Source organism: Artemia franciscana, unplaced genomic scaffold (assembly GCF_032884065.1).
Source record: "Artemia franciscana unplaced genomic scaffold, ASM3288406v1 Scaffold_284, whole genome shotgun sequence".
NCBI lineage: Eukaryota > Metazoa > Arthropoda > Branchiopoda > Anostraca > Artemiidae > Artemia > Artemia franciscana.
In genome coordinates this window covers 247,841-271,517 of record NW_027063596.1, presented here as the reverse complement: position 1 = coordinate 271,517, position 23,677 = coordinate 247,841, and the positions used below count along the sequence as shown (strand labels likewise).

General features: G+C 34.6%; 1 protein-coding gene across 5 annotated transcripts in view; it reads left to right on the top strand.

Annotated features, from left to right (window-relative positions):
• Positions 1-18,524, top strand: part of LOC136043031 (zinc finger and SCAN domain-containing protein 2-like) — a 38,326-nt gene extending 19,802 nt beyond the window's left edge. For 3 of the 5 annotated variants that reach the window (XM_065727928.1, XM_065727926.1, XM_065727927.1), the window contains exons 3-6: positions 5,277-5,342; positions 12,003-12,170; positions 15,022-15,285; positions 17,636-18,524. In XM_065727928.1, the coding sequence (XP_065584000.1) occupies positions 5,277-5,342; positions 12,003-12,170; positions 15,022-15,285; positions 17,636-18,396 (1,259 nt within the window). In that variant the 3' untranslated portion in view covers positions 18,397-18,524. The remainder of the gene's footprint in view (positions 1-5,276; positions 5,343-12,002; positions 12,171-15,021; positions 15,286-17,635) is intronic. The other 2 variants (XM_065727930.1, XM_065727929.1) reach the window with 2 other exon arrangements.
• The last annotated feature ends 5,153 nt before the right edge of the window (positions 18,525-23,677 follow it).

Genomic DNA, 23,677 nt, shown 5'->3' with positions numbered 1-23,677 from the left:
AATCAATAGATAGATTTAAAAAGAAAATCAGAGGCTTAGTGCCGATCAGGATTTAAAATTAGAGTTCCAAGTGACGAGGTCCTCCTAAATATCAAAAGTCATTAAGATCCAATCACCCACTTGTAAGTTAAAATTACCTCAATTTTTCTAATTTTCCTCTCCCTTCGGCCTCCCAGATGGTCGAATCGAGGAAACGACTATATCAAGTCAATCCGTGCAGCTCCCTGACACGCCTACCAATTTTCATCGTCCTAGCACGTCCAGAAGCACCAAACTCGCCTAAGCACTGAACCCCACCCCCTAAGTCCCCCAAAAGAGAGCGAATCATCTAAGACATGAGCTCTGAGACATGGGTTCCTTCTAAATATCAAATTTCATTAAGATCAGGTCACCCGTTCTTAAGTTAAAAATACCTAAATTTTTCTAATTTTTCCAAATTAACAACCCCAAGCTCCCCAAGGAGAACGGATCCATTACAATTATGACAGTGACGTATCTATAACTTGTGCTGATTCTTCCCATCAAGTTTCATCCCGATCTCTCCACTCTAAGCGTTATCCAAGATTTCTGTTTTCTCCCTTCAACCCTCTATGTCCCCGAATCCGATTCGAATTAAAAATGGAGCATCTGAGGCATAAGATTCTTCTATATATCAAGTTTCATTAAGATTCGATCACCCATTCGTAAGATACCTTGATTTTCACGTTTTCCAAGAATTCCAGTTTCACCTTCCAACTCTCCCCAAATTAACCGGATCTGGTCGGGATTTCTAAAGCCCAGGATCCTTCTAAATATCAAATTTTATATGTTCTCGCAGTCACAAGTAATTTCAATCACAAATAGTCGTAGTCGCAACAACCAGTCACAGTAAGGTATGCTACTAATTGCAGTCGCCAGCGCAATCAGTTGCAATCTAAAGGAGACAATGTTGTCAATAATTGCACTTGTAGTTGCTAGTTTTCACTTTGTCTTAAGGCTGCAAAGGCGCAAGTGTTAACAGCTGATGTTACAAGTTGTCACAGTATAAAATAGTTACAGCTACAAGCATTTGTAGGCAGTTGAAGTTGTAACCAGTCGCAGTTCCAGTAGTAGTAGTACTTGGAATACTAATAGTATTCACGTATTGACCTTTGTTTCGCTGAACATCCCTCTCGTCATCCCCTAATAGGTTCAACTAAATATTTTAAGCAGTTCCTGAAATACTGCTGAAACAATCTTTTGACTGTCAGGTTGCACGTAGTGTGTTTTGAATTAGTACAAGATTTCAGATTCCTACAATTTCCATATTTAATAGCCTTTGCCTTAAAAGTAGGAGTAATACGAGGAGTAGGACTGGTAGATTGTGTTAAAATTTAAATCTTTAGTCTTGATTTATTTTCACCGATCGAACTATTTATCCTTTGCGAATTGGTTGAATGTCTTCAATTTTGATCTTTTTCATCTGTCTTTTTGTTAATTTAATTCTTCGGTTTAGTTGAAGTTTCGTATGAAATTTCTTATTAATAGAAAGGAAAATATAATTGTCTGATATCTGTAATTTTTTGTTGACCTATTAGAAGGACATTGACTATAACAAGGACATTATACCAAGGAATAGATATTCTTTTGATGAAATGGGATTCATTTTTTATTAAATAATGTTAAAAATTAATATTCGTTCGCTAAATTAGATCTAATTTTCACGCAGAGAGGGGGCCGTCGACTTGAATTTACATGAAAGGACAAATTTTCGAGGATATGAGGACAGTAAAGATTTTGTTTTAGTCCATCTCATCTGTTCCACAAGCACAAAAATAAGCCCCCATCTTGAAACTCAATAAAGTTTCAACTTAATCCCGCGAGATTTGCTTAGGAGAAACATAATTCATTCCCCTTAATATAGTAAGGCTAAGCAAAATTTACTCAGCCGTATGAGGTTTGCAAATTTGCTTATTTGAACTATTTTTGAAATAACTCAGGGTATCAAGTTGACAATTCTAGAATTGGGTGTGGTAGCCAAATTGACGTTCCAGCTTTAACTTCGTTAGGGAATCAAGGAAGATATGGGTAAACTTCAATGTAAGTTCTATGATCAATTTAAAACGCCTAAAGACTGTTGAAGGAGAGAAAAATAATCTTACGAACGTACTGATATTAAATTAAAATTTTGAAATCATTAAGATTATTTTTAGTTAAAATATTGAGTGGCTACCCTAGTTACCATAATAGTCTAAAAAATGGTCTCGAGAAAGGTTGGATATTTAGTTAAAATTATGTGTCCATACTACTGAAATTGATTCCAACATGTTTCAAGTGACTAATATCTGTTTTTGAGGGGGGGGGGGTACGAGGCTTCTGTTCCTTCAAAACCTGAGATGAATGAGTGTTTGTTGTCAAAAATATGTGACCGCGACCAACTTACCCCCATTGATTTTGCCTGTTTTTAAAAAAGCTAAACTTCCTGTATATTCAGACTGATTTTATAAGGTAAATCAAAAACTGTTCTACTACCCGACTAATTTTTAGCATTTTGGGAATAATTAATGGGAGTTCATAAAAAAAAATTATGGAGAAAACGGGATCTAAAAACTTTTGTTTACTGAAAGAGGTAAGAGTGGCAAAATGTATGTTTTTATTGATTCTTGGTCCAAAAAGAAGATTTTTTTGCAAAGCTCATAGAATGGCTGAATGCAGTGCAAAGGGCCAACCTCTTAATTGTGAACTTAATTGATTCAGTTGTCGATATATATATATATATATATATATATATATATATATATATATATATATATATATATATATATATATATATATATATATATATATATATATATATGACTATATACAACTATATATATATATATATATATATATATATATATATATATATATATATATATATATATATATATATATATATATATATATATATATATATATATGACTATATACAACTATATATATATATATATATATATATATATATATATATATATATATATATATATATATATATATATATATATATATATATATATATATATATATATATATGTTGACAATGATTGGAATATATATATATATATATATATATATATATATATATATATATATATATATATATATATATATAGTTGACAATGATTGGAATGTATATATATATATATATATATATATATATATATATATATATATATATATATATATAGTTATATATATATATATATATATATATATATATATATATATATATATATATATATATATATATATATATATATATATATATATATATATATATATAGTTATATATATATATATATACATTCCAATCATTGTCAACTCCATGAAATTAAGAATAAATTTTGTTGAAGAATTTGCCTCAAACTAGACGCTGTTCCTCCCATACTTGACAAAACAGGTAAGCTTAATTCATTGTAACATAAACATAAAGGTACATCGAGGTAGAATAAGGTTAATTTCATTGGATTAAGGTTAATCTGGGATTTATTTAGGATCGTTCTAATCTGGCTATGCAATTTAAGCTGTTCCTGAATTTTAAGTTTAAACAGTTAATAATAAGAGCAAATTTTTCTGTTTTGCAGTAATTCTTCGAACGATAACATTTTATGTCCATGTCGTTAGACTTAAAAAAATTAGTTAGGTGCTTGATTGAATAAAAGTGTAGAAATAATGTTTAAATTACAATCTATAGAGATTTCTTTTCCGTGTGGGTTCAACACTTTATTTTGTATAATATGAAAAAAACTTCGTTTTCTTAAAGAGTTAAAGAGGCTGCGTCCCAAAGTCGAACCTTAAAACGCACAGGAATTAGAAGAGGCAGTTGGGGGGCTGCCGCCCCCCAAACCCCCCGCTTTTAAAGACCCTTTTGTACAGGTTTTTTGTTGTGGGGGGACTTCATTGTTACTAATTACTAGTTTCGGCGCAATGGTTCTCCTGTCCTTTTGTGTTTAACATTTTTCGAAGTTATTCCATTATTCATTCATTTCAATTTTTTGTTAATTAAAAGAGGGCCTTTCCGAAGCCAAGAGCGGGGGGTTAGCAAAAAAACAAAAAACCTGTACAAAAGAGTCTTTAAAAGCGGGGGGTTTGGGGGGCGGCAGCCCCCCAACTGCCTCTTCTAATTCCTGTGCGTTTTAAGGTTCGACTTTGGGACGCAGCCTCTTTAACTCTTTAAGAAAACGAAGTTTTTTTCATATTATTTCTGTACGTTTTTCTACAATCCATGGTGGATGTAATTTAATAATTCCTGTACTCCTCGTAGAGGAATTAGGAGAGGAAGTTGGTAGGCTGCCGCCCCCCAACCCCCCCGCTTTTAAATCATTGTATAAAATAGAAAAAAAAAATAGATAGAATGACCGAAATGTTTCTTTTGCTCATAAGAAGCTAATATTCTGTTATCTCTCAAATGATAAGCTGTCCAGGTGTTATCAAAATTTTTTTGATGTCGTGAAAAAAAAACCGCCCGTAAGGGACTTGAACCCTTGACCAGAGGATTAAAAGTCCCACGCTCTACCGACTGAGCTAATCACTTGCATGTGTGTAAATATAACTTCTCAATAAATTTTAAAAATTTCAAATTAACATGGGCTCTTATGGAGAGAAATGCGTTAATTAAGTAGCTAATGCGTGGTTTCTGGAAAACAGGGAAGGAGTTATCGGATCGAGCTGAAATTTCGCGGATAAGCTCCTGGGCCGTAGGGGACCTTAACTTGTGAATTTCAGCCCGATCGGACAACGTTAAAAGGGGGGTGGGGTTGGGGGGTCGAAACTTTCGGGGGGTTAAGATTTTCATACGAAACTTTCAAGGGCACTTACTCGGAGAATTCCGCATCGAATGAGTCTTCGTACACCCAGATCCGATGTCGGATGTGACCTGTAGGCGTCGAGAAAAAAAAAGAAAATGAATTTTAAGTGGCTATGCGTGGTTTCTGGAAAACAGGGAAGGAGTTATCGGATCGAGCTAAAATTTCGCGGATAAGCTCCTGGGCCCTAGGGGACCTTAACTTGTGAGTTTCAGCCCGATCGGACAACGTTAAAGGGGGGCTGGGGTTGACGGTTCGAAACTTTCGGCCAGATTTTCCCCATGAAGGAAAAGTTGGAGGGGGATGAAATTTTGCAGGTTTCTTAGTTGGAGCTCGGGCTACTAAATGCATCCCTCCCCATCCCTCTGCGACCACTGGAACCGAAGATCGCTTAACATTGTCGTGTGTCGCCTCTTTACAGAGGCACAAGTGTGCCTCCTTGATTGCGTTAATTTTCTAATTTCATTACAGAGCTTGGAGTTGAGGATGCCGCTTGTGGAACAACAAACATACATGAAGATCAAAGGAAAACGGAAGGTAGTGTAGTTTAATAATTGGACTGGATCAGTCTGACACTAGAGAAGGGGTTTGGTGATAGGTCTCCCCCACCCAAAAAAAAAAGATTTGAAGCATTTTATTCTTGGGCAACGAGCCCATAAAACAAGTAATTTTTTATTTTTGAAGTTGCGGTTCCCCCCTTCAAACTGGGCAGGAATTATTGCTAAATTGAGAAAGGAAATGGATTTTAGTAAAGAAATAGAGCGAAATGTTAGTTTTTTATGCTAAATTAAAAAATTACTCCTTCGTGGCATAAAATCACAATCAGTAAATAACCAATTTGGCACAATGTATTATTAATTCTTTATTTTTTTACTCATTTTTTTTTTATTTTAGACCAGGGCACTTCGTATCGAAGAAATTGTCGTAAAAACTTCAAAAAGAGCTCGTTTGATTGGAAATTGAAAGGACGAGTGTTCTTTTTAATAGTCGAAAGTGATCGAAGGACAACCAAACCCCTCTCATGCTCTTCATTTCCCCATAGACATCTAGTCAAATTTTGAGATAGCCTTTTGGTTCAACTTAGTTTAAAAATGTGGATATTACGACTTTGAGGAGGACAACCCCCACAGTCTTCAGGGCAATGGTTCTAATTTATGCCCTGGGGGTGTGTAAAGTCTTTATAAAAAAGATCGTCCTTTATAAGAGGCTGAGTTGGTTGACAGTTGGAAGTTTTAGTTCCCTTTTAAAAGTCTAAAGTTTTTGAGGGCAACTAGCCACCCTTGACTACACCTCTTTTCACCAAACGAATCCTATTAAAACTGTGAGATAGCAATTATGTTCAAAACGTCCAAAGAACATATTTCAATACCTCTAGGGTTGACAAAACCACCTACTGCCCTGATAGGGTTTTAAGTCATGCCATGGAGGCAATTAAGATTTTTGTGGAATGAGAGGTTGCATAAACTTCATAAATGGCTTATTTTTTTTAAATAGTCCAGAAAATATATAACAGTGCCTGTAGGGTTGACAAAACCCCCAGCGCGTTGTAAGTTATACCCTGGGGACATTTCATGTTTTTATGGAATAGGTTGTCGTAGAACCTCAGATTAGGCTCGTTTGATTTAAAACTGGAAGTTATAGTGCCCTTTTTAAGCGTTAAGAGTGATTTGAGAGCAACCAGCCTACCCCTCATGCCCATCGTTTCCCCAAACACCTCCAATCAAAGCTTGGAGATGGTAATTTTGTTCACCATAGTTGAACGTTCTGTTAATTATGTATGTGAGGAAGACAATACACCCCCCCCCTCCACAACTGCCAGGACAAAGGTTGTAAATTATGCCATGGGGGCAAATAAGGCATTTATAGAAAGAGTGGTCGTATATGCTTTTGAGGGGACTCGTTGGATTGGTAATCAGAAGTTCTAGTGCCATTTTTAAGTCTCAAAGTGATCAGAGCGCAACAACCGCGTAGACATGTCATGTTCTCCCGAGATGCATCCAATAGAAATTTTGAGGCAGTCATTTTATTCTTAATAGTTCAAAGATCATATAGCATGGCTTTTTAAGTTGATACAAGCCATCAGAGCGTAGGGATGATGGTTGCTAGTTATGTCCTTGTGGTATTTAAGGTTCTTATTGAAGGGATGGTTGTTTTACTTCAGAAGTGGGTCGTTTGGTTGAAATTGGAAGTTCTTGCTCCTTTTTAAGAATGAATAGTGACAGAGGTCAACTAGCCCTCCCTCCCACTACCCCTCTTTTCGCCCAAAGTGTCCGATAGAAATTGTGCAATGTCCATTTTGTGAGGGTATATAAGGTTTTTATGGAATGGGCAATCGTATAAAATTCAGATGTCTCATTTGATTTGAAATTGGAAGTTATAGTGCCCTTTTTAAGAGTCAACGATTTGAGAGCAACCAATCCCCCTCCCCGCCGAGGTCTCTGGACAAAGGCTGAAAGTTAGGCGATTTGATCATTGTTTATATATAGTTTATGTTATCAAGAACAGGTATTCATGTTTGACTTTTACTTTCCCACAATACAAAGGGCATTAAGATGAGTCTATCTGGGAATGGTGAGGAGAGTGTTGAACTAAGTCAAAATATGCTATGCGTATATGGGTCGTCAAAAGGGTGTAACTCATGAATGACTGAGCAAATTAATTTAGAACTTTCAGGATATGATAAGGGAGATGATCAGTTGATGAGAAAGGCTATATTTGCACGCTACAACGATTGCTGTTTCTACTGCTACCACAACTACTATTAGCTCTATCACTAAAACCACTAATTTTGTAGCAAGTACTACTAAGGCTGAGGATTTTGAATAAACATTGAGGGGAAATTGAAACTAAATCAAAATATACTATGTGTATATATTGCTGATACGGGCTTATCAACAGTATTTTTGGAACGGCTTATCGTATTTAGAAGAAACTTCAGGGGTATCATCATCAGGATATTCAGTTAACGAAAAGACAAAACTTACCTGCTACTACTGCTATTAATACTGTTGCTATTACTGCTATTACTAATAATAATACACTATTACTGCTACTACTGTACCTAGTACTACCACTACTACCATGATACTAGTACAATTTTAGCTGCACGTATGAAGATCAAAATTTTATAGAATATTGAGGGGGAATTTGAATTAAATCAAAACACCATTTGCATGCAGATTGTCAAAAGGGCTTATCTCAAGAATGGATTCGGGTATTAAGTTGGAATTTTCATAAAATACTCAAAAGGAAAGATTAATTGACAAAAAGGTAATGTACGCATATCGCTACTGACGCTAACACTGTGGCTTCTTTTACTAATACTACTACTGCTACTAAATTACTCTTTAACTTTTTTTTCCACTGATACTACTAAAGCTACTGATGCTACTACTACTGCTAATAAACCTAAGGGTATTAAGGTGAAAATTTTGAGCAATATTGAAACTGAATTGAACCAAATCGTAACACACTATGCCTACACAGGTTTTTAAAAGGAGGTATCAGAAATGCTTCAGAAACTGTTGATGGTATTAAGTAGAACATTTAATCTTGTGTTTAAGGAGGTATTAAAAAAAACATGCTATGTGCATACTGCTACTACAACTACTGCTACTAAACAGGTTAAGGATATTAAGGCGCAGCTTTCAAGGAATATTTAGGCAGATGTTGAACTGAATCAGAACGAACTATGATCATGTAGATTGTCGAAAGGGTGAAAAAAGCAATGTCACAATAACAGCTTGCATTAGTTAGACCTAAGTTACATACGTTACATAAGTTAGACCTTTCAGGGTAAGTTGTGGCAAATTTTGAACTAGCCAAAAGATACTATTTGTATAACTTTAATAATGCTTTTACGGTTACTGTAACTAATGACAATAAGGGCATTAAGTTGAAACTTTCAGGGGGAGTTTCAATTAAACGAAAAAAAAACTATGGTCATGCAAGTATTAAAAGTGCACATAAGCGAAAGCAGCGCTGCTCTGTCATTGCTATTAATATCTTTGATATTTTAAAGGAGCTAGTTCTATTGGAAATTTAAAGTTCTAGTGCCCTTTTTAAGAGTCAAAAGTAATTGGAGGGCTATCTGCCCTCCTCTTTAGCTCATAATTTTCCAAACACTTCAAATCAAAATTTTAAGATAGCCATTATGTTCAGCATGGCTGAAAGGTCTTGTAATTGTATCTCTAGGGATATTGCGTTGGTCAACCCCCCACAGTTATTCAGTTTGCCTACTATGTTTTAAAAACTAAATGTTGCCCTAAGATATAGTCGAAATGCATTGTTTGCATGCTAGTTGTTAGTAAGAAATACCAAAAATATCCCAAGAACAACTGTGTATTATGTTCAGACTTTCGAGGCTACTGTATTTACTACTTCCGCTCTTAAAATTTAACTAAATCTAAACATTGTAAGTGTATCTAAGCTGTTGAAGAGCATAGTTATAATTTTTTGCGAATGGTATTTAGTTTTTTTCTTGTTCAGGTCGACTACAGGAGGTATAAAACTAGATTAAACACTAATGTTTTTGTCCAAATTTTTAAAATGTTCTTAAAAATTGTTTAACAAGTTTCTTCAAATACAAACAGCAGACCAAATTAAAAATTCTTAGAGAACAACCGAATGAATTTAAACTATTATATTCTTTCCCCTGAAAAAGACTAAGTCAATATAAAACGAATAGAACTTCGTAAAAAAAAATACTTGTTCTATGATAAAAGTTTTCAAAGAAAAGTAAAGAACTCCATTAAACCAAAAATGAACAAAAGTAGAATTGAATAATCTACCAAGTATAACTAACTCAAATAAGGAACTCCAATTGAATGGATTTTAAACTATTATCTTTTTTTCCGTAAAAAACTATGTCAATATAAATCGAACAGAATTTCATAAAAAAAAAACACTTTTTACGCGAAAAAGGTTTTCAAAGTAATGTAAAGAACTCCATTAAACCAAAATTGAGCAAAAATAGAATTGAATAATCTAGCAAGCGTAACTACTACAAATAAACATCGATAAATAAATGGAACTCAAAACGAACAGAAAAATAGAATTGAATAATCTACCAAGCGTAACTACCACAAATAAGCATCGATAAATAAATGAAACTGAAAACGAACAGAAATTACTAGTAAAAACCGAGTTAAACTCTAAGAGAGCAAAAACTAACATCAGTAGGGCTGAAAACCCCTATGGCTTCCGAAGGCCGGAACATAATTTGCACTTTACTGGAAAAATTTATATGTTTTCATATTTATAACTTTAACAAGTCAAATATTATTAATATTTTAAGGAATAAATATCAGCATATGTACATTAAACTGAATATACACATTCATATGTATTTTTTTCAGTGAAGTGCAAAATATGTTCTGGGCTTGGGGTGGGATATGGATTTCGAGCCCTACTCATGTTAGTTTCTGCTCGTTTTGAGTTTGAATCGGTTTATTTATTGTAATTTCTATTCGGTTTAAGTTTCGTTTATTGATGGTGATTTGTGGTAGTTTCACGCTTGGATGATTATTCGATTGTATATTTGCTCATTTTTGGTTTAATTGTCTTCTTTACTCTTCTTTGAAAACCTATTTTGTGGAAGAACATTTTTTCATCAATCAAAGTAAAGAAGCAATTAAAGGCAAACCTACAACACACATGATTTTAATTTACATATATATATATATATATATATATATATATATATATATATATATATATATATATATATATATATATATATATATATATATATATATATATATATATATATATATTTATATATATATTTATATATATATCTATATATATCTATATATATAAAAATAAGTTGTCTGTGTGTGTGTAGGTCTGTCGGGTGACGTCATGTTTGTGTGTTTACTGACGTCATGTTTTCGACTGACGAAATTACAGACCGGGACATCGGGACACAACTGATGACCGGGACACCGGCACAACGGGACACAACTACAACGGGGACGCCGGGGGGCACAGGGGGATATATAAATGACGACGGCGACACAGGGAATGGTCGATTAGCAATCACCATCAGCAAAGCTCAAGGGCAATCATTAGAATCGTGAGGTATAGATCTGAATACGGATTGTTTTCCCATGGACCATTATATGTTGCATGTTCAAGAGTCGGTAAACCTGACAATCTATTTATATGCACAGACAATGGGACAGCAAAGAATGTTGTATATTTGCAAGTTTTACGTAGTTAAAAACATATGTATATATATATATATATATATATATATATATATATATATATATATATATATATATATATATATATATATATATATATATATTCACAGGTGGGACATAGGGACACAACTACAATGGCGCGTAACTAATATGGCGCGTAACGACTTACGCGCGCGGGGGGGGGCGCGAACCGCCCCCACCAACTAGGTGTTGGGGTGGTGCGAAGCGCCATCCCAACCGCTAGTATATATATATATAAATATATATATATATATATATATATATTATATATATATATATATATATATATATATATATATATATATATATATATATATATATATATATATATATATATATATATATATATATATATATATATATATATATATATATATATATATCTATCATTAGAAGAGAAATCACCAATGCAACAGCACAAACACACAAAAAAAAGAGAGAGACAGAAGGAGAAAAGGAAGACTGTTTTCCTAAATTAGTGATTAATATAGACAAGCACTTGAATGAGGCCTTAACCCTACTCATCCATACAATCACATAGGTCAAACAGCATAGCCACACACAATCAACCATAAAGAATAATCCATGGACAGGCAGTCATGTCGTCAATAAGTATAAGTCGTCATTTACCAAACAATAGAAAAAATAATATAGACAAATAATTCAGAGGCAACACTCAACATAAGGGCTCATCAGGAGAATACACTGGCCTATATAGGGTTTCCAACTAGTCCTGGCCAATATATATATATATATATATATATATATATATATATATATATATATATATATATATATATATATATATATATATATATATAATTATTATCATCTATATTGCCACGTTTCTGATCAAACTTCATTCCATAAATGACAAATCGTTATTAGCCCATTTATAATGGCAAGTAACGACATTCGCTGTTTCATAACGTTTGGGAAAGTGACTGTTTTGCAAATTCATTTTCAGATCATTGTGCTTTCAAAATGATGCAAATCCAATTCATTGCGTTGGCGCGTCAACTTCTATCACACCCACAAACCCCCTTCAGTTGGCTGCAGCTTCTACAAGAAGTTTGCCGAATCATTCAACCGAAAGATGATGACAACTCTGAACTCCTAGAAGCTTTGACGAATGGTTAGACTCATTTCTATATATAACCTTAACATCTTGTAAAGTATGCCACAATCAAAAAGAAAAAAAAGATTAAGATACTGTTTATTCCTGCGAGTTGCTCTGTATTTCTGATTGCTTTTTGAAAATCGAAAATTTTGAGGGAAAATAGCTTCATACGATCAGAAGAAAAAGAGTTATAAATAAATTTATCTTTCAATTTTTTATTAATGAATAAGATGCTGATAGTTGTCAAGCAACAGGAAGAAAAATAATGAAAACAAATTTCTTAGGAGCACAACGTTAGGTTTTTTATCGGACAGAGCAGAATCGGAAAGATAATGCTTGGGAAATTTGACTTGTACAGTAACAGCGCATCTAGGTATAGGGAATATTATTATGCGTGTAATTCAATATCAAAAATCGGTAATCCCTTCAAATCATTGTCAAAGCGAAAGTGAGGACTAAAAGCAAGTTTTGTTTTTTCAAATTGACCCCTTTCTTCAACTATTACGTCTTTCAAATTCTTGCTAAGCTCAATGAAAAATTGACGAGTCTAAACTTTGTTCATCAATAAACAGGAACAATTACCTTACCTTAGTTCCTCCAGAGCCGGTGGCGCATAAGGCGTCGACAAAGCTTCTCTGTTCGTCACGCATTGGTGCTGCAGCGATGACGTCTTCCCATTCAGGTATTAGTGAGGTGCCGGCCGTCCTCAGATCTCGGTCATATGTTCGTCTCAATGTGTTTTTGGGGCGGCCTCTCTTTCTTCTACCGTCTGGCTTCCGTAAGGAGAATTGAGAGTACATTGCTGTTGAAGAGTCGAAGCTTCAGTCACATTTAATATTTATTACTTTTCCAAATAGGCTTCAATCTATTGAAGGCACCTGTAGCTTGTCCGATTCTATGTTTAATCTCGGTCGAGATCTTTCCATCACAATCAATCCAGCTATGGACTCTAAAATTCATTGTGTTGAAGGTTGGCTGCTATTAGTCTCTGCTATCCTGGAGCTTTCAAAAGAGCTGACAACATGAAGTTTTTAGTTTGTTTGTACTCTGTGGTTAAATTTGGACGGCCTAGACCGGTTTTACGGAAAGATCAGGCGTTCGGGTCGATTATTTGACAAATCAACAGCCAAGTACTTTACGAATCTATATGAACTTGCGCTTTGTAAGACTTTAGGATAAATTTGACATTGGCATAACTATGGAAAATTTAAGTCATTCTGTTTCTGCTGGAATAAGCATTAATTGCAGCAATGGCCAATTACTGCCAAAATCCTTGTAACAGCTGATTTTTTTTTTGCAAGTTATTGATGCTCTCTTCCTTCAATGTTCCCTAGGCCACTCTAGCAAGAAAATTCATAGAGGATCCCTTTCTTCAACTATTACGTCCCTCAAATTCTTGCAAAGTTCAATGAAAACATTGTCAAGTCTGAACTTTGTTCATCAATAAACAGGAAAAAGTATGGACTCTAGAATCCATTGTGTTGAAGGTTGGCTGCTATCGGTCTCTTTTATCCTGGAGCTTTCAAAAGAGCACGCAAAACGAGGTTTTCAGTTTGTTTGTACTGGGTGGTTAAATTAGGACGACTTGACCAGTTTCGTGGAAAAATAAGGTGTTTCGTGTAGATTGTGCGACAAAACAACAGCCAAGGACTTTACGAATCTATGTAAACTTGCGCTTTGTAAGACTTTCTTCATTCTTATGGAACAAAGGGGTATCTGCGTGAGGGTTGACTTCCACTCTCCTTTGTTCAATTAATTGTTAAAAAGTCTCCTTTGTTCAATTAATTGTTAAAAAGTCTCCTTTGTTCAATTAATTATTAAAAAAAACTATGGAAAAAGTAGGTTTCATCGTTCTAAATTGGGCATCCGTATAAGTAAATTTCGTTGGAAATGAAGCCGATGACGACGGGCCTCTAAAAGAGGAGGGCTATATAAGCCAATGAAGAAGGAAACTGCTTACGTTGTTATATTTGTGCTTAAAAAAAAACTCTAGCAGGACTGGGCAGAATGCAAAGAGCAATTTAGCGTATCGTTTGACTCTTTTTGATCAAACGTACAACTTTTTTAATAACGCCTACGAAAATTCTTCCTGGAGGGTTTTCTTGGCTCGAAGTTCCATCATTTCAAGTGAATTAGTTTTTCAGATAACTAGATTAAACGGCAGTCGAACAATTCCACGAGAACTGTTGGGAATCTGGATTTCTTAGCCAAGCATGGTTCCTTTCAGAAAAGCACGATTTCCCTATTCAATGTTTAGATTTCCGAAAGGAACAAATCGTTGAAACTCTTTTCTAAGTGTCTTTGAACTATGATAAAATTCTGTAACCGACAGCTTACAAGAAAGCAAATAGCTGGTAATTGATGACCTGGTGCTTAGCAGTTGAAAGTTTTTTTTTTAAGTTTTAATTTCCTAAATATCCGTCTAATAATAAATATATAATTAACTAACTTATCTAATTATTGTTAGTTGGCATGATTTAATAAATCTACAAATGCTTTTTAATCATCTGAAGAAAGTATTTACTTTACTTCCCTACTCCCTTACGAAAGAAGAAGTTTTAGAAGTTCCCATTTATGAGTTTTCATTTTTATACAGGAAAAAGAAGTTCTCCCTTACGGATTTTTATTATTTTACTTCATTAAAGATAAATTATCAGTTAACAAATTGAGTTGTTTGAAGAAAGCATCGAAAAATCAGGTCTTCTATGCTCCCATTGCAATGCACTAAAACTTTGTCATAAAGAAATATGCGGTGTTGATGTGTCCCAAAAATACTTATTGGAGAAGTAGTAGGACTAGGAAGACTACTGCGCCGGTCAGTTAGTTCAACACCCGCCTAGTATGCCCTATAAGTTTAATTTTGCAGAAGTCGAAGATAGACCCCTAAGCGATAATGAAAATGTTCATAGATGTACGCCACCAATTTTATTGTCTAAACGTGAAGGGAACCCTTGTACTCTTTCTTCAACGATATCTGAAGAAAGCGCTTGTTCAAGCCAGGGGATTGTGAGATTCTTGAATAGAGTTTTTGGCAATTCCAATGATGTACTTTCTTCCCCAGAGACATCTGCGAAGCTCGATCCTGATTTTGACCCTCTCAAACTAGAGTTGGATACTAGCAAGGACAAAGGTATGTTTTTAAATATCCTGATGTTTGTTTTTGTGTATTTGCACATCCAAAGCAGGAAATTTTATTTCTAAGAGTTTGGATAACATTAAATGACCACATGAGCCCCCTTTCATCTTTAATTACGCTCTCCCTTTATCTTTACCAAAGAAAACGAACATCGTTATCTGGGTTCTGATTGGATTGGCATGTATGAACAAGTGTATAGGTTTTGTCTTCTGACCATTTATTGGTTTTCGGTTGGGGTTTTGTGATAATAAGACTGTTTGTATTAGCACTTTTTCTACTGATTCTGTTACTACAGGTCAAATAGCGCTTTTACCTTGAATGTCATAAAATTGTGCTTCAAAGATGAATCCTTGTGCGAAAAGCAGATGTTATGTCAAGCTGAAAACCCTTATTTACACTTTCTTGCAATACGAATAAATATAGAAGATATATAAATATATAAAATATATAAGGTACACGATACATTCCTTTCTTTTTAGGTCAGGCCAGATCAAAGACTAATCAAACCGTTCGTTCTAGCGGAATTTAAGTAAAGAACAACCCGGACTAATTAAAAGTAATTAAGCCAACAAAACACGCTTGCTACCAGGAGCTTTGTTTTCAGCAAGTTTAAATAGTAAAAAAAAATTCTCATTTAATATTTGTATATCGTATTTTTAGTCTTCTTGTTTCTCGGGATCGTTTTTGCCATACGGACGTCCATAGGCAACCTCTCTATAACCTAGGTTATGTCGAAGAGTTTGTTTTGAAACCGTAAAAATAATGACCCTTTAAATAATATTTATATTTCAATCCGAATCCTATTAATAAATATTTTAGGGGCTCTTCTTTTCAGTGATGAATATTGTTCTCAAATAATTATTTTATGGATATTAAATTTGAATGTCAAAATGGGAATTGAAGTAGTTCGTAGCAGTCATTCTTTACAATTAAGAAAGTCTTCTGTAAATCACGTTGTTAACACAATGTAGTCTAATTTTAATAATGGCAATTTATCTCAAAAAGCACTTCTATTAAGTTATTTTTCACTCGTAGTATTCCTGTCCAAAAAGCTAAACTTTTCTAGTCATGTTTAGGGGTAGTTGCTCCTCTGGTATTTATTGTAACTTGACATTGGATGTGACGGGGAAAAAGTAATTATCCCAAGCTTTGCGGATGACACTCATATAACTGTGGCTGCAAAAACAGGAATTCAATCTATTAGTATTAGTTCTTGTCTGGAGTTTGTACAAAAGGATGAAGCCTAATAAGTTAAATATGGATTATAGTAAGTCTTGCTTTTTATTGTATGGTAGGAGCTCAAATTATTACCCTTGGATAGACAGACTTAATTTTGCTGATAGGAGTATCTTAAGAATAAATTGCACAAAATATTTATTTTTTACAACTTAGGAGTTTTAATTGATGAATGCCTCAGTTTTAGAGAACATATAGATTATATTAGTCTTAAACTCGCTAGGAATGTTGGCATTTTAAGAAAGTTGAAGTACATTTTCCCAAGAGATAATTTAAGAACACTGTATTATTCCTTAATTCATCCTTATCTGCTATATTGTTGTAATGTTTTGGGGTAGTACATTTCTTTTTCATCTCCATCATACTCGAGTTTTGCAGAATAAAGCGCTTCGAGTGTTATGCGGTGTAGGTCTTAAAGACTCAGTACAAAAGAGGTATATAGATTGCAAAATCTTGCCTTTAGCAGGACTTTTTACTTTTTATCGAAGCCTGTTTATATATAAATATTTTCAAAATTGTTTACCAATATGTTTTAAAAGTATGTTTGAATTAGGAAGTTATATTCATATACACATTTTACAAGTCGGTCCAACATAATTCGTCGCCAGCTTGCTATTACCCGTAAATCTCAATTTTCTATGCGGCATCTAGGACCCCATGCACGGAATTGTTTACCTACGACTTTGAGAAACATGGATAATTTTCGTGAATTTCGGTGGGAATTAAAGCTAATTTGTCTTAATATTTATGTTTTTGATAGTTGAGTTGAGACCTCAAGTGGAGCCAAGATGTTGGTTTTGCTTTAGGCGATACTGGTCAAGTGGTTTTAGTTTCTTTTTGTTATGTTTTTTTTTAAGTGTAATCCCGTATCGATTGAAATGCAGGGTAATTGAATTTTTTTCTTTTTCTTTTCTTTTTTCTTTTCATTTTCTTTTCATTTTCTTTTCTTTTTTATTTTCTTCTCCTTTTTTGTATTGTTTATATTTGTATGTGTATTGGGGTTGTAACCCCAAGCACGCTCTGCTTCGGGCCATTTGCATGTTTTGTTTTGTTATTTATATTAATAAACCCATCTTTCTCTTTCAAAATCAGATTTTTTTTATCCTAGATCCGGCTGTGATATCATTGTGTAACAAAAATCTTTCCAGAGAAGGAAATGGAATTTTTAGTATGCCCTCTTTAACATCTCTGTATCTAAAACAAGAAATAAATGCAAATTGTGAACATGAAGCACAAAGTGACCTCCAACTGAACTATGACTATGACCTTTTTGATGAAAACGGTGCTCAAGAAAACCTGAATTTACTTAATATATCTCAGAACAAACGAACACACCTTGGGGGAAAAGCAATCGAGTCTCAAGTATGTGAAACAAACTTCATTTCTAGTTCTGCTTTATCTGAGCACCAAAGAACTCATACGGAAAAGAAACCTTTCTTGTGTCAAGTATGTAACGAAAGCTTCACCGATAGTGGCAGTTTATCCAAGCACCAAAGATTGCATACTGGAGCGAAACCATTCGAGTCTGATGTATGTACGAAAACATTCAACCTAGAGCATAGTCAATCACATCACCGTAGAATCCATACTGGAGGGAAACCATTCGCGTGTAAGGTATGTGGAAAGAGCTTCAAATTTAGAGGCAATTTATTAATACACCAAACAACGCATTCTGGTGAAAAACTTTTCGAGTGTCAGGTATGTGAAAAAAGTTTTACTTTTAGAAGCGGTTTATTTAAGCACCAAAGAATGCATGCTGGAGAAAAACCGTCATTTGAATGTGAAATATGTGAAAAGAAATTCAGTTCTAGCTCTAGTTTATCTAGACACAGAAAAAGAATTCATAATGGAGAGAAACGTTTCATGTGAATAAAGATGAATTTCTTACATTAGTTACAATAATCGTCTACAAAAATGTTCTCAGGAAGAGTTGGAGATATTGAGTTAAAATTGTGTATCCTTACTGTTGAAATTGAATATATGCAATATCTTTCGAATGACTCATTTCTGTGTTTGGGGAGTTAGGAGGATTTCGATTTTTTTTTTTGTATTTTGGGTGAGGGGTTCTTGTCCAAAATGTATGACCTCGACCAACTTATCTTGGTTTATTTTGCCTCCATTTACGACAGTCGAACCTCTTATCTATGTGGTTCAGTTTTATGAGGTAAATCAAAAGGGTGTTCAACCAACCTATCAATTTTTAGTATCTTGAGAAAAAAATCTGAAAAATTTAAAAAAATGAGGTATTTTTAACTTAGAAACGTTTGATCGGATCTCAGTGAAATTTGATATTTAGAAGGACGTCGTAACTCAGATCTCTTATTTTAAATCTCAACCGGATCCAGCGTAATTGGGGGGAAGGCAGTTTGGGGGAACCAGAAATCTTAGAAAATACTTAAAGCGGTGAGATCAGGATGAAACTGGATGAGAAGAATAAAAACCTATTTAAGATACATGACTGACATAACCGGACCGGATCTGCTCTCTTTTGGGTAGTTTGGGGGGGGGGGCAGAACTCTTAGAAAATATTCAAAGCGGAGAGATCAGGATGAAACTGGATGGGAAGAATAAAAACCTGTCTAAGATATGTGACTGACATAATCGGACCAAATCTGCCCTCTGGAGGAGTTGGGGGGGAGGGGATTTTGAAAATTGAGATATTTGTAACTTACGAAAGGGTGATCAGATCTTAATGAAATTTAATATTTAGAAGGATCTTGTCCTTTAAAGTTCAAATTTTGAATTTCGACCAGATCCTGTGACATTGGAAGAAGTTGTAGGGGGAAACCGGAATTCTTGGAAACCGTGAAAATTGAGGTATTTTTATCTTACGATTAGGTGATTGAATCTTAATGAAATTTGATTTTTAGAAGGAATTCTTGTGTCAGAGCTCTTATTTCGAATCCCAACCAGATCTTTTGACATTGGGGGGAGTTGGAGGGGGAAATCTTGGAAAACTCTTGGAATGAAGGAATCGGGATGAAGCTTGCTGTATAGAATAAGCAAATGTCGTTGATAAGTGATTGACGTAACCGTACTGGATTTGCTCTCTTTGGGGGTGTAGGGGAGAGGGGTTCAGTGATTTGGTGAGTTTGGTGCTTCTGGACGTGCTAGGACGATGAAAATTGGTAGGCGTGTCAGGGATCTGCACAAATTGACTTGATAAAGTCGTTTTCCCAGATTCGACTATCTGGGGGGCTAAAGGGAGAGGAAAAATTAGAAAAAATTAGGTATTCGTAACTTACGAGTGGGTGATTGGATCTTAATGAATTTTGATATTTAGAAGGACATCGTGACTCAGAGCTCTTGTTTTAAATCCTGACCGGCATTAAGCCTCTGATTTTCCTTTTAAATCAATCTATTGATTCTTAGAATTTTGTTAGAGCTCATACCATATGAGCTCTTGGTTCTTAGCTCTTCTTACCTCGTCACAAGTGCCATATGAGCTCTTAGCTCTTGTTGTTTTTGGGAAGTAAACAATATTTTTTTTTGGGGGGGGGGAATTTCTTGCTTTTGATATTTCCAATGAGGATAATTTTTGATGGGGGGAGGGGCAGGGGATAAACTTTCAAAGAAAAATTTAAAAATGTGAGACATTGCCAGAATTTCTTTACGAAATTCTTTTTATTTGTCTTGCTTTTTCCTTGCCGACTCAATTTTACATGTGAAGATGTTAGGAGGAATTGTCAGGGGGGAATTTTTACCGGGTTGGGATTTTTTAGAGAAGGGGAAATTTTCCATTGGAGGAATTCTCCAGAAGGATTTTTCTGTGTGAGCAGCTGTCTAATGGAGGTGGGGGTGTTGCTGCGGGAAAAAATTTCCACTGAGTGGGGGATTTTCGGTGTGATTTTAAAAACAATCTCAGCCAGAATTGTCCGCAAGAGATTTTCCGAGGAGAATTTAAGGTAGAATGAAATTTTCTGGGAAGAATTTTCCTGGTGGAAGGGGGATGGGTGTTATTTTATGTGGAAATAACTCCATTAAGGGATCTTCCTTGGGGGAAGAATTGCCCGTGAAGGGGGGTGGAGATTTCCCGGCATCATTTGAAGCTTTCAGAAATTTCATATTAATAAAAACCGGTTTTTCAACCGAAAGTAAGAAGCAATATCAAAACTAAAACGAAAACTATTATATAGATGAGGGAGTTTGCGGTCTTCAATACCTTGCTTCTAACGCTAATGTTTGGCTTTGTGTCCCAATTCTTTAAGACAGTCTCCTGAAACACAAGGGTCGTTTAATTAGAAAAATAAAATTTTTAAGTCCTAAAATAGCATTAGTGTAAAGAGTGAGGTATTGAGGAGGGGACGACCCTCTCATGTACGAATTAATTACTGTTCGTTTCAAGTTTTGATATTGCTCCTTACTTTCAGCTGAAAAAACTAGGCTACTATAAACGTGTAGTTTTCGGTAGTTCTTATAAAATGCTTCCCCTCAAAAAACTCTCCTCTTGATACTTTTTTGTCCACTTTTTGTTTTATATTAAACAAAAAAAATAAGTTTTTTTAAATGAAAGTAAGGAGCGACATTAAAACTTAAAACGAACAGAAATTACTCCGTATATGAAAGGGGATTTTCGTCCTCAACGCCTCGCTCTTTGCGCTAAAGTTTGACTCTTTCTCTTAACTCGACTTCTTAAAAATTTAAAAAAACTTTAGCGTAAAAAGTGAGGCGTTGAGGACGAAAAGCCCCTTTCATATACGGAGTAATTTCTGTTCGTTTTAAGTTTTAATGTCGCTCCTTACTTTCATTTAAAAAAACTTTTTTTTTGTTTAATTTCTGGACGTTTTTAAATTAATGCATTTTTGTATATTGGCTCTCCGCGCGTAAATAATTAAAACGAAATTTGCATATTAATTTTTTTGGGCTAAATGGGTTTTTCATAGTTATAATTGGAAGATTTTGAGAAAAAAGGAGCGAGAGAGGAGGCTTAGCTGCCCTCCAATTTTTTGATTACATAAAAAGGCAATTATACCTTTTAATTTTTTACTAACGTTTTAATGAGTAAAAAATATACGTAACTTACGAATTAACTTACGTAGCAAACTTCTATATTCGTATGTTTTATTGCGTATATGAGGGGGCTCACCCTTCGTCGATACCTCGCTCTTTACACTAAAGCTTAAATTTTGTCCCAATTCCTTAAGAATGACCTCTGAATCACATAGGCCGTAGAATAAATAGTTGAAATTACTAAAAATAATTTAGCGTAAAGAGTGAGGTATTATGAGGAGGTAAACCCCTCATATGCGTAATAATTTCTCTTCGTTTTAAGTATTAATGCTGCTCCTCACTTTCAGTTGAAAAAACTTTTCATATTAGTTTTTTTAAATAATGCTAGAAAATCCTGCGCCCCCTCCATTGAAAGTCTCTTCCCCCATGAGAAGTTCCTCCATGGAAAGATCCTCCCACTTAACCCCCCCCCTCAACTGTCCCCCCAAACCAAAAAAATCCCCCTGAAAACGTCTGTACACTTCCCAGTAAACATTACTGTATGTAAACACAGGTCAAAGTTTGTAACTTGCAGCCCCTCCCACGGGGACTGCGGGGGAGTAAGTTGTCCCCAAAGACATAGTTATTAGGTTTTTTGACTATGTTGAATAAAATGGCTATCTCAGAATTTTGATCCGGTGACTTTGGGGAAAAATGAGCGTGGGAGGGGGCCCAGGTGCCCTCCAATTTTTTTGGTCACTTAAAAAGTACACTAGAACTTTTAATTTCCGTTAGAATGAGCCCTTTCGCGACATTCTAGGACCACTGAGTCGATACGATCACCCCTGGGAAAAAAAAACAACAAATAAACACGCATCCGTGATTTGTCTTCTGGCAAAAAATGCGAAATTCCACATTTTTTCGATAAGGGCTTGAAACTTCGACAATAAGGTTCTCTGATACGCTGAATCTGATGGTGTGATTTTCGTTAAGATCGCATGACTTTTAGGGGGTATTTCCCCCTATTTTCTAAAATGAGGCAAATTTTCTCAGGCTCGTAACTTTTGACGGGTAAGACTAATCTTGATGAAAATTTTATATTTAAAATCAGCATTAAAGTGCGATTCTTTTGATGTAACTATTGGCATCAAAATTCCATTTTTTAGAGTTTTGGTTACTATTGAGCCGGGTCGCTCCTTACTACAGTTCGTTACCACGAACTGTTTGATAAGTCTTCACTCTCCTTTGTTTTTCACCAGTTGAACTATTTATCCTCGGTGAATTGATTGAATGTCTTCAATTTTGATCCTCTTTATCTGTCTTTTTGTTATTATAATTTATCGTTTATATGTTGTTATATTTTATCGGTTTAATAGAAACACCGGTGTTTGTAATTTTTTGTCAATCGAAAGGAAAATAATGGTTCCTAAGTTTTATAAGTTTTAGAATATGGCTCCAAGGAAAGTTTATCAAGGAGTAGATATTCTGTTAATAAAATGGAATACATTTTTTTGGCAAATATTGTTAAAAATGTATGTTATTTAGCTAAAATGATTTTTATTTTCAAACAAAAAGAGGGCCGTGTATCTGAAATTTGTCTGAAAGGGAAAACTTTCAAGGATATGAGGAAAGTCAAGAATTTTTTCTCCATTTTATTTCTTCCACAAACTCTAAAATAAGCCCCAGCCTTGACACTCAGAAAGTTTCAACTTAATCCCTCGAGATTTGCACATAAGAAAATAAAGTTTACTCAGCAATGTGAGGTTAGCGAATTTATTTTTGAAAAGCTCTGGGTATAAAGCTGAACTGTATAGGATCGGACGTGGGACTCAAATTCACTACCAGTTTTAACTTCGTTAGGGGGTCAAAGAATCCATGGTGAAAGTTAAATGTAAGTTCTAAATCCATTTGAAACGTTCAAAGACTGCTAAAGAGAGAGAAACAAACTTCCAAATTTAAATATGGGGTAAGAATACAAATTAAGAAATTAAATATATTGCTTTAGATCTCCTGTAAGACTAGGATATAGTCCTGTGGAAATAAAAATGCAGACCCACCCCCCTAAAAAATCATGTTTACCCTAGTTACTATAATCTTCTAAAGAACTGGATCTGGAAGAGTTGGAGACATTGAGTTAGAATTATAAATTTATAAAGATCATTTTTAGTTATTATATTAAGTGGGTACCCTAGTTATATAGTTACAATAAGCATCTACAAAT